The sequence below is a fragment of the Aptenodytes patagonicus genome, chromosome 2, assembly GCF_965638725.1.
Source record: "Aptenodytes patagonicus chromosome 2, bAptPat1.pri.cur, whole genome shotgun sequence".
In the NCBI taxonomy this organism is placed as follows: domain Eukaryota; kingdom Metazoa; phylum Chordata; class Aves; order Sphenisciformes; family Spheniscidae; genus Aptenodytes; species Aptenodytes patagonicus.
The window spans coordinates 641,938-653,763 of record NC_134950.1 but is presented as its reverse complement, the minus strand read 5'-3'; the positions used below and the strand labels follow the sequence as shown (position 1 = coordinate 653,763).

At 57.6% G+C, this 11,826-nt stretch overlaps 1 protein-coding gene across 1 annotated transcript; it reads right to left on the bottom strand.

Annotated features, from left to right (window-relative positions):
- Nucleotides 1–8,249: 8,249 nt before the first annotated feature.
- MAFA (MAF bZIP transcription factor A) lies at nucleotides 8,250–11,613 on the bottom strand. The gene is made up of 2 exons (XM_076328985.1): nucleotides 10,049–11,613; nucleotides 8,250–8,397 (listed from the first exon to the last, which is right to left on the bottom strand). The coding sequence occupies exons 1-2, from the start codon at nucleotides 10,909–10,911 to the stop codon at nucleotides 8,364–8,366; spliced, it is 897 nt and encodes a 298-aa protein (XP_076185100.1). The 5' UTR covers nucleotides 10,912–11,613; the 3' UTR covers nucleotides 8,250–8,363.
- Between the last annotated feature and the right edge of the window lie 213 nt (nucleotides 11,614–11,826).

Sequence of the window (11,826 nt, the reverse complement as noted above, 5' to 3'; positions counted from 1 at the left end):
GGAGGGGAGGGAAGAAATAAGCAGCAGAGCTCTTATTTTAGGGACTATGGATAACCACAAAGGAAAATTATTTTGATTTTGGTTTATCCCCTCTTTTTCCCAATGTCAGTGTTGTCCCAGGAAGGCTTCACGGTTGAGACAGTACCTCTGCAGCCACCACGCTCGCCAGGGATGGAGGACCTCATTCAGGTCACCTGAGGCCTTTTTCTCCTCTGTGGTCACGGTGGCAAGGCTTGTGTCTCCTCTCCTGAATTCAACTCTTTCTGGTGTGCTCTGGAGGTGCTGGGCTTCGCTGTGCATCAAGCCCCCAAATGGGAGCTGAGCCCAGCCTGGTCCTCCCCCTCCTACTAGCCCACGAAGATTTCTTGCAGGGACCCCAGCCAAGAGGAGGGAAGGAGCAAAACTCTCCCCATCCCTCTCCCAGAGCAATCGGAGGGGGCAAACCCCAACCCCGCAGCTTTCCACACCGAACCCGCTGCCGCTGGGCAGCTGGAGCATGGCAACCCACCTGGGCAACATGTCCCTTCCTTAAAACTTAATCAGCAACTGATGAATATTTCACAAAGACAAACAGGCCAGGTAGATAGGGTCAATCTTTTATTCATGAGCATCAGGGAAGGGAAGGCTGTGGGCAGAGAGATCCAGGCTCAGCCAGGTCATGGACATCTCCCGGTGAAGATCTTATGGCCAAGATCTTGCACGGCTGATGCACATCCCTGTCCTGTGGGCATCCTGGCAGCATCCATGCCAGGAGATGGAGACGTCCCATCAGTCCCTGCCATGGGGACACACAGCCACGTTCCCCTGCTGATTTTCCCTGTGGCACCAGCTCAAGGGACGAAGCAGCATGAGAGCCCCAGGGAAGCAACGCGGGGTGAGATGATCCCAGGGCTGGGGCACACCAGCAAACCTTCTGCCAGCCCAGGAAGAAACCCAACCAAACCCCTCACCTTTTGGCTCAAGCTGGGCCTAAGATTTGCCTGAATTTTCGTGGTGATCATTTTCAGAGTTGCAGCCAAGGCTGGGCTTGCTGGGGAAATGGGATCACAGATGCTGGCCAGTACCTTGTCCACTCCACTGTGCCTGTGTCCATGTCACGGAGCCCGCGGCTTTGGCCGCTTTTTTGGAAGACCAATCCTTAAACCCAAACCCTGCTCTGAATTGAGCAACGATGGACCAACACTGATCAGGGCCGTACCCTGACCCTCCTGCAAGGCAAAAAATTGCCTCCTCCTGCATCCTGCCGGGTGAACAGTCCCCAAATCCCATTTCAAACCATCCCCAAACCCCAGGCAGGGCGGGAGCCACACGCTGCTCCAACCTGGCTCTATTCACATGTAACAGACATGAGTCTCTCTGTAATAACATGTTTAATTAAATGCAGCCTGGCCACAAAGGCTGGCCTGACATTTAACTGGCATCTGAGAAGATGCTAACGAGAAAGACGTTAATTATCCAGCTTATTAGATGTCCGCATTATTAACATAACCCTGACGGAATTAACTTGATACAAACTATCCCACAAATATTAATTGCCTAAAACTTCCTCGTAACTCGAAGGTATTAATAAGACAGTAATTATGTATGGATTGTATAGCTGCAAGTTAATGACATGGCAATTTGATTTGTCTCTGAGAAACGCGATAAACCCAAGGAAGTGTTCTCCGAACAATCAATTGATATTTAATTAACGGACAGAACCTGTCGGCGTAAATCTAAATTAAACGCCCGCGACGTCTCATTCCAAGTGTTATGACAAAGGCTCCCGGGATGTGCCAGCATGGCAGGGGTCTCCTGTTCCGCGTGGTGGGGATGCTGCTGGAGGCAGTGAGCACCAGCATCTCCAGTCTCCACCCCCTCCAATGCATGAGACGTAGATGTGTTCCTCTTCCTCCTCTTCTTCCTCCCTGGCCCGAGGAGTCCTTGGGCTGCCCCGAGCTGATGAGAGAGGAGCGCTCACAGCCCCCTCTGCTATTTAGCGTCACGCTCACTTCCAGCACAAGCCCAGATCCAGCAAACACATCCCCACCAGGTGCCCTTCTGCAGCTCTCACTTGAGAAAATGGTTGGAAGTCTCAAAGGTCAAGATGGCCCCTCCAGCCACCCCATCAGTTGAGCAGTAAGAGCAAGGGCTTAGAGACTCACTGCTGGTGTCCAAACGAGAGACTGGTCAACTAAGCAGAGTGGGAGCAATAAACTCCTGGGGTGAAAGGTGTCTGGGCATGAAAAAGCCCCCAAAAGAGGCCTCAGAAAGCAAAGGACCTGCACTAAGAAGTAAGAGGGACAGTGAACATGCGGGGTGTCCACTCAGCTCGAGTTCCTGCTTTGTCTCTCGTGGTTAGTGTTGACCAGGCCCTACTTTTTGATCCACACATGCCATGGCCAAAGTGAAAACCCCAAATAAGCCCACCTCAGCCCCCAAAGTGGCCTGACACTGGCAGTCTTTCCTTAGCTGGCTGATGAGAGCAGTCGTCCTCCCCCTTTGGGTTGTGCCTGCATCGAGATGGGCTTTGCACCTCGCAGCTGGAAGCGGGCCAGCAGCTCTGTCCCCATGGCGAGGAAGATGATGGTCCAGTTCCCCATCTCCGTAGCTGTTGACCCCTCCGCCTACCAGCATCATCCCCCAGGCAGGCAGGATGAGACCCACAGGAGCTGGGGAAGAGCTGGTCCTACGGCACATATCACCTGGGAGAGGCTGGCAGCTGAAGGCTCCCCTTCGCCCTCCCAGCCGCCTCCCCCACCCTTTTTCCCTTCCCTTTATGTAAATTGAATATAACAATTAGTTTATTTTTGCTTGTGCAAATTACAGCTCGCGCTCCCAGGGAGCAGACAGCTGCCAGGGCTGCGCTGAGCTGCGCTCCAGCCTCGGCCTGTTACATGAATAAATAACCTGGTGTTGGGGGGGGGAGGAGGCTCTACCTGCCCCCCCGCCCCCCCCTTCCCCACGCTCTCATCCACAGATAGGGAGGAAGGCGGGAGGGGGGGGGAACCCCAAGGAGCCTTTGGATTTTACTGGGTGGATAATTAGGCACTAAGCTGATGACTTAATTGGGGAGCTTGGCAGGCAGGGATGAGGCGTCGTGGGGCCAGCGCGGGGGATGAGGGGACTCCTGGGTATTGGGGACAGTGACACCAAGGAGAGCTGCGCTGCATGGGCAGCTGGGTCAGCAAAGGGCCACGGCTGACAGGACCCGATCACCGCCAGACCTGAGGACTGACACTGTCACTGCATGTTTCCCACTTGGCAATGCAGCTGGTTTCCTTATGCACACACATGGCTATGCATCCTGCATCCCACCTCCTGCATCCTGCATCCCACCTCTTGCATCCCATATCCCACCTCCTGCATCCCACCTCCTGCATCCCACTGCCAGCACGCGCATGCACAGTCACACATAGGTTTACACACGCACATGCACACACGGATATCAGTGCACACACCTGCACGGAGTGATGGGTAGGGACGAGCGATAGCACCCAATAAATTGTTATCAAACATGCCTGGAGTGAGTTGGTATTGCTGGTAATTGTCGGCGTTGCATCCTCGCTGGAGCTTGTTCCATCAGGGAAGGGTGGGCTGGGCAGTGCCGGGCTCCTTCTTGCTCCTCATGCATGATCCAGCACTTCCCCTTCCTCCCGGCACAGCGGCAGCAACAGCCAACACGCGGTGCCATGGCACTGCTCACACAGCCCCAGGGGCCTGCTGCAGGGGAGCATCCCATATCCCATATCCCGTATCCCATATCCCATATCCCATTTCCTATACCCCATATCCTGCATCCCACATCCCATATCCTATTTGTCACATTCCTTATCCCGCATCCTGCATGCCAAACCCCGCATCCTGCAGCCCGCATCCCACGTGCTGCATCTAACATCCCACGTGCCATATCCCACATCCCACTACCTGTATCCCACATGCCATATCCCACATCCCACTACCTGCATCCCACGTCCAATGTCCTGCATCCTTGCACCCTGCATCCCACCTCCTGCATCCCGCATCCTGTATCCCACCTGCTCCATCCTACCTCCTCTATCCCGTATCCCGCCTCCTGCATCCCACTACCCGCATCCCACACCCATATCCTGCATCCCACTACCTGCATCCCATATCCAATGTCCTGTATCCTTTCATCCTGCATCCCGTCTCCTGCATCCTATACCCCACCTCCTGCATCCCACCTCCTGCATCCTATATCCCACCTCCTGCATCCCACCTCCTGCATCCTATATCCCGTATCCTGCATCCCACTACCTGCACCCCACGTTCGATGTGCTGTATCCTTGCATCCTGCATCCCGCATCCCACCTCCCGCAGCAGCGGCAGCCCCAGGCGATGCAGACCCACCCAAAAGCATGGAGTTTGGGATCAAAACCCAGCTGCGGTCCAGGTCACGGTATGCGTGGGGGTTTCCCGTGTGCCGGCTGTCGGGAAGGACCTCAGCTCCTGCCGAGGTTAGGGACGATATCGGTGCAACAGGGATGCGCTGGCTGGGGGAAGGCAGAGGGCTCTGCACTTCGCTAGGAATAAATCCCAGCCGTAGGGACGAGCTGTGCAGTGCCAAAACGAGTGAGCCCATGAGCTGGCAGAAGCCAATGAGCTCGGTTTTGCCAAGGTGATATATGCATATATATGTATTTTTTTATATATATGTATTTTTTTATATATGTGTGTATTTATATATGGTGAGCGGGGCAGCGTTTGGCTCCCGGGGACGCGGGAGCGTCGAGGAGGCAGCCGGGCCCAGAGCGCGGGAGGGAGGGAGCGTGCAAAAAAGGCAAACTTTGGCCGAGCCAGAATATAAAGATCGGCTCGAGCCAAAAAATATCAGCTCCAAACTGAGCCCGGACACAGCTCGCAGAGGGTCAGCCCCGAGGGCGGCCTCTCAGAGCCGGCGCCGCGAGTCGCCGGGGGTTTCGTTTCGTTGGGGGGGTTTATTTTGCTGGGAATTTAATTAATTTGTGCTTTTCCAGTGCGCGCAGCCCCCAAATTTGTGCGTGCCCAGCAGCCCACCCCACTTCCTAACCGTGATTTAATATCCCAGGGCTGGAGTTATCATGTTACCAAGATGTCGGGACTTTGCGCGGAACAGGCTGCAGCGGCGCGGTGGCAAACCTGCCGGGTATTAGCATCAATAATTGAGGAGGAAGGAGCGAGGGGTACTTTGGCGATGCCGCATTGATCGGCCTGTTGCGGTTTTCTGCTTGTTTGCAGAAACCCGGTTATCTGCAACCATCTAGCTGATCGCTACTCGGGGACGACACGGAGCGCGTGGCACCGGTTGGTGGGTGGCTTTGCTTGGGGGTTGTAACCGGTGCTGGGCACCCGCCTGTGCTTGGGTGAGGTTCCTCAGGATGCTGCTGTGTTTGGGACCGAGCATTCCCCCCTCCGCCCCCAAAATCACCCTTCTGCCTGGTGGGAGAGGGGTGTAAAACCCATCAGCGGGGACGGCTGGAGGAGTTTTGGCTGTTTCCCAGCCCAGCGATGCCCGTGGTGCCTTCAAGCGCGTGTCAAGGTGCGAGTAAAGCTTGAAAATGGGTTTAAAAACCTCTGCAGGAGGGTGGTAGGGAGGGGGCTACGTGCCAACCCCCGGGGCTTGCCCCCACACCCCCACCTTGAGAGCCAGCCACCCCTTGGTGCACCCCGTGGGGTCGGGGTGAGACCGTGGGGCTGCTGCTTTCACCCCCCCTCTGAGGCCACACGGCCAGGCTGGAGCTGGGGTGCAGGAGATGCCCAGGATGGGTGCAGGGGCTGCAGATCCTCGCAGGAGGGAGAATGCGGTGTCCCAAGGTCCTGCAACCCCGTGCAGACCCCAAAGAGCAACAACGGCTTGGGGAAGGGGGCTCCAGCCCTGCTTCGAGATCAGGGGAAATGGGGAGAAAGCTTTAAAGAGATCAGAGCAACCCGAAAATCCACGCACCCTCCTGCAGCACACATACGTGGCACCCCGCAAACGCCCGCAGCCCTGCGGCACTCTGCACAGGTGACACACGCTGACGTGCCACCCCATCCCGCAACACACACTCCCCCCCCCCCCCCCCCCCCATCCCAAAACTTGTGCCGACACATTCTGACCACGCACAAACACAGGGTCCTGCAGCAAAGGTCAACATATTGCAGCCACCCCAAAAGATGCTGCAAGACCAAGCAGGGACCACCGAGACACTCCCCCCCCGCCCTCGCAGCCCACGGTGCGGGGGGGACTCAGCCCTCCCGGCCCCAACAAGGAGACAAGTCATAAACCAGCCCCATTTGGGCATAAACCGCTTTAGGTTTTATTATTTATTCGCCAAACGAGAGCACGGCCGGATCCAGGACAGCCACCCCCAGGCAATGCCGGGAGCCTGAGCAGCCCGGAGCAAGTCAGGGTGAGCGGGATCACTGGGGGGTCCCCGACTGCACCCCAACGCTGCGACGGGGCAGAAGGGTGTGACTCTGCCCCCAAATCCCCCCAGGGAGCTGTCGTGGGATGGGGTCCCCCACGGAGGACCACCATTAACGGGTAGCAGTAACGCCCCGTGCCCTGCTCCCAGCTATCCCCCCCCTGCTTGGGGGTTTTCCAGGAGGTGCCGGAAAAAAATAAATCAGTGGGGAGCAAACAAACAAACAAAAAAATCACAGCGGTGCAAGGAGTTTGGGGGTCACATCCCTGCTCCCCTGCCCAAAGCTGCCCTCGGAGGATCGGGGATGAAGGGGAAGGGGTAACACCACAATCACCAAAATAATCTGCTCCCGAGGCAGCAACATGGTTAGACCCAGGTTACATCTCCCCCAGCTTGCTGCGCCACGATAAAAAGAAATATAAATCAAAGAGGAGGGGGATGGAGGGGCCAAGCGGTGCTGGGCACCAAGGCAAGGGGGAAAAATCAGGCGTCCTCAGCCCCAAACTGCTGCCTTCGCTCTGCCGAGGCAGTGGGGAAAGGTGTCGCAGGGCAGGAGGCGATCGCAGCCGCCCCACGGGCATCACAGAGCATCATGCTGGACCCCGGGGTGAGACCCCACAGGGCAGCGCTCCCCCACAACCCCGCAGGGCCCCAAAGCCAGCTGCACCTCCAGCTATCCCCACCGCAGCTGGGAAAGGGGGCACCGACCCCCGGGGACACGCAGGCATGCCCACAGGGAGCGTGAACCAGGGCGAGATCCTGGGGTGAGGAAATCGATGGGGGGGAGGGGGGGAAACTGAGGTCCCCGGGATGGTTTGGGGAAGGCGTTGGCCCCAAACCCCTTCTTCTCCTCCCCAAACTCTCTTTATTTAGTCACGGAGCGGGTGGCTGGAAGCGCTCTCCCAAAAAAATGTGCCAAGGAGGGGGATGTTGGGAGGAAAAGTTGGGGAGTTACCCACCAGGGAGCTGTGAATCACCCCCCCAAAAAAAAAAACCCCAAACAGGGAGAGGAGGCGATGTCCTGCGAGAGGCTGCGCGAGCAGCAGGACGGGTTATTTTCATTTAGAGCCAGGTTCGCAAAGCTACCCTGGCTCTAAATAAAAATAGGAATAGGGGGTGAACCCCCCCCCCCAAACCCCCCTTTCCGCCCAGCCCTGGTGCATCAGGCACGGGGCAAGGTTCCCTCCGCGCATCCCAGCTCCCATCCCAAAAAACTGAGCCAGATATCGAGCTGAGCTCGGGCTGCTCAAAAACCCTCCTGGACGCAAAATAAGATTCCAACAAGCCTGAAGCAGCTGAAGAAAACAGGGGGATGAGGTCTGGGGGTGCAGGGGAGGCAGAACCAGAGGGTCCTGGGGCCACACGCACCCTGCAAAGCCAGGGGACAGGCGGTCCCAGGGGGGGTTGCATCAGCGCAGCGGTGATTTATGGAGGGCGGCAGGAGGAAACACGCCGCAGCCAGCGTGCCGGGGCAGCTCCCGGCTGGGGACCGGCTGCGGCTGAGCCTGTGCAAAAATATAGAAGGAAAAAAATAATATATATATCTATATAAAAAAATATATATAAAATACTCAGAAATATGTTGGACCAAGGGCTGCGTTGCAAATTGTCCCGCTGAGCCCGGCACGGCCGGGGAAAGCTGCGAGCGGGGCAAGCGTGCTCGGGCTTCCCAGCGGCGCGGAGCAGAGCTGCCGGGGAACACACATCCCTGCAGACGGTCCTGAAAAAAAAACACCCCAAAACATTTGTAAAAACACCAACCCTAAAGCTTTCCTTTAGGGAAGGTGTGTGGTTTGCTTTGGGTCTTTTTCTTTTTCCTCCCCCCCCCTCCCTTAACTAAAAAACTCAAAAGGGAGAAGCCAAAAGGGGAAAGAAAAAATCATTTATTACTGTTTAAAATCAAGGCAGCGGCTCATCGGGGCGGTGTCGGACAAGCTGGGACCAAACTGGGATCCGGACTGAGGTGAAGGTGACTTTTCAGCGGCCGCGGGGACGAAGGTGTCCGGGGCACCTTGGGGAAAAAAAAAAAACAACCCCACAGTACCCGGCTGGGAAAAAAAAAAAGTAAAATAAAGAGGCAGGAAAAGCGAAAAGCCAGAGTTCGGTGGGGCAGAGCCGATGGTGGTCCCCGGCTCACAAGTGATGGTCAACGCCGGATCCATCCCTGCGAGCCCCCCACGCCTCGACCCCTCGCCCGGCGGGAGCTCGGGGAGGGTTTTCCGTCAGTACCGGGACTCGGAAGGAAGAAGAAGCAAACCCCAAAACGAAAAGGTGATGCTGCGGGACCCCCCGGTTGAGAGAAAACCCGACCCAGGCTCTAGTTGAATATAAGTTTTTATCTTGATGCAACATCGTTAAAACCGTCACAAATCGAAACAACAGGTCGTTAAAAACGCTTCGCACGATCAGTACCTAAAATGCACCAGGCTCCCAAGCTCGCTCTGTCCACAAGACCCTTGTGTTTTCCCCAAGATTAATTTTTTTTTTTAATAGTTTTTCTTTTTTAAATAAGCAACTTGTTTAAAAAAAAAAAAACCCAAAAAACCCCGCTCCTCCGCGCAGGATCGGCCCCGCTTTCGCTCCAAGCACAATTGCACGAATTATTATGGTTTGGTTTTGTGGTTTTTGTTGGTTTGTTGTTGTTCTGGGGTTTTTTTTTTGCGCAAGAAATAATGTGCATTTTTCTTTCCTTCTTTCAACATCGAGGTTAAAATAATATTCCGTTTCCCGAGGGTTAATAAATAAATCTGGTGCATAGTGAGATAGCAGCCAACCGTTTGCAGTCCATATATTACTATATTGCCTTTCAGGTCACCCTAGAATTGTTACCTCTCCCCCCACCACCGCTATTTTTAAGAGCATAGATAATTTTAAATCTCTATAAAACAGTATTATTTAACCCAATTGTTTCCTGTATATAGTGCATTCGGCTTCTTCCCAACATCGTTAAATTAACTCGGATATTATTTGCATGCTATTACATACAAACTTTTAAGACTCGTGTATTTTTTTTTTTTCTTTTCTAAAGGATTTTGTTTTGTTTTTTGTTTTGGTTTTTTTTTTTTTTCGTAAATCACCAAGCAAAATATAGGCTCAAGGAAAAAAAAAAAAAAAAGGCAGAAAACTAACTAATTTCTACATATTTACAAGGGTGAATAAGTTAAATGTGGCTCAGGTTTGCCGGCCGGGAGGGGGGTGCGGGCGGCGGGGCCGGGCAGGGCGCAGCGCTGCCGGGGACCCCCCCGGGACGATCCGTGGAGACCCCTCGAAAAATCAAATCAAATCGGGGGGGATGTGGGGTGAAACACGCAGGATTTGGGGGGGGGGGGGGGGGGAGGAAGAAGCCACCTGGATGGCGCTGATGCTCCCGGGGGGGTGGGGAGGCGCGCCGTACACGTCCCGCATGCAGGCTGGCTCCAGGTCCGCCGCTCCCCCCCCCGCCCCCCCGGGACCCCCCCCATTCCGAGTCCCGACGAGGAGGGGGGGGGGGGTGTTCGACTTCCCCCTCGCCAAAATTTCGGGGGGGGGGGGGGAATAATAATAATTTTTTTTTTTTTAATACAAGCAGAGGGTTTGCTCTCCCCACATGGGGGGGGGGGGTGAGGAAAAAGGGGGACACCCCCCCCTCCCCCGCGCGCGCACACACACACCCCGGGGCTCACATGAAGAAGTCAGCGGCGGGTTTGGGGGCGGTGGATGGGGAGGGCTCCCTTGGGAAGCCCCGGCCGGCTAACTTCTCGTATTTTTCTTTGTACAGATCCCTTTCCTTGGCCAAGCGGGTCACCTCCTGCTTGAGCTGCTCCACCTGGCTCTGGAGTTGGCATTTCTCGTTCTCCAAGATGTGCCGTTGCTGGACCCGCTTGTAACGGCAAGACTGAGCGTAGCCTCGGTTCTTCAAGGTCCTCCTCTTCTGCTTGAGGCGGATCACCTCCTCCTTGCTGAAGCCCCGCAGCTGCCGGTTCAGCTCCCGTACCGACATACTCACCAACTGATCGTCGGAGAAGCGGTCCTCCAAGCGCAGGTGGTGATGATGATGATGGTGATGGCCGGGATGGTGATGGGCGGCCGGCGGTAGCTCCTCGCCACCGAAGGGCTGAGGTCGGAAAGGCTCGTAACCTTGATGGTGATGATGGTGATGGTGTGGGGCACCGATCAACGCCTCCACCGCGTCCTCCGGCGTCAGGTTGAGAGCTTCGGGATTGAGGTGATGCTGGTAACCCGACATCCAATACAGCTCCTCCAGCTGCGGTTTGGAGCCCAGGGAGGCGGCGGTGGTAGTTGGGGGACCGGGGGCCGGTTGCCCACCGGGACTGGGAGCGCAGAAGCTGGGCGAGGAAGGCACGGAGGAGCAGGGCGTGCTGAGCGGGGTGGAGGAGAGGGAACCGGCGGGCAGACGGTGGCACAGCCGCTCCGCCTCCGCCGGTTCCTTCTTCACCTCGAACTTCATCAGGTCGAAATCGTTCACGTATTCGATGGCGAGGGGGCTGGTGGGCAGCTCCGCGCTCATGGCCAGCTCCGAGGCCATCTCAGTCCATGGAGGGACCGGGGGGTGATCCCCCGGGCACCGCCGCTCACCGAAGGTTGGGGGTCCCGAGGGCTCCGGGAGCCTCCTCCGACCGGGCTCCGGGGCTCTGTCTGCGGTGCAACCGGCTGCCCCGACGGGGCTCCGCTCCCGGGTGCGGCCGGGCTCCGGGAGCCTCCGACGGGGCTTTGCTGCGGGGTTCAGCCCGGCTCCGGGAGCCTCCGACGGGGCTTTGCTGCGGGGTTCAGCCCGGCTCCGGGAGCCTCCGACGGGGCTTTGCTGCGGGGTTCAGCCCGGCTCCGGGAGCCTCCGACGGGGCTCCGCTCCGGGCTGCAGCCGGACACCGCTGCAGGGTTCAGCCGGGCTCCGGGACCCTCCGGCGGGACTTTGCTGCGGGCTGCAGCCGGACACCTCCGACGGAGCTTTGGGCCGGGGCTCTTGCTCCGCTCTGCAGTCGGGCTCCGCTGCTGGACCCTCCGCCGGGGTTCTGCTCCGGGCTGCAGCCGGGCTCCGGGACCCTCCGCCGGGTGCTTGCGGGCCGGCTTCTCTCCCCCCGCCGCCGCCGAGGAAGCGGAGCCCCGTCGGTTCGGGACCGGGCGCTCTCCAGCACGGCTCTGCGGCTCCTCGGGGCAGGCTCCGCCGCTGCCTGCAGCCGGCTCCCAATGGCGAGGAGCAGGCAGCGCCCTGCCCGCCCCTTCCTGCCTCCCCTGGCACCTGCCCCGGCCCCACCTCCCCGGGCTGCGAGCCTTCCCCTGCCGCCCTCCTCCTCCTCCTCCTCCTTCCCCCCCCCGGACACGGTGCCCTGGGGGCGGGGGCCGCACCCCCTGCCCGCACCCCCCGTCCGCACCCCGCCCGCCCGCTGCCGGTGCTCGGCGCTGCCGCTGCCGAGCGGCTGAATGGAGCCCGCCGCCTTATATA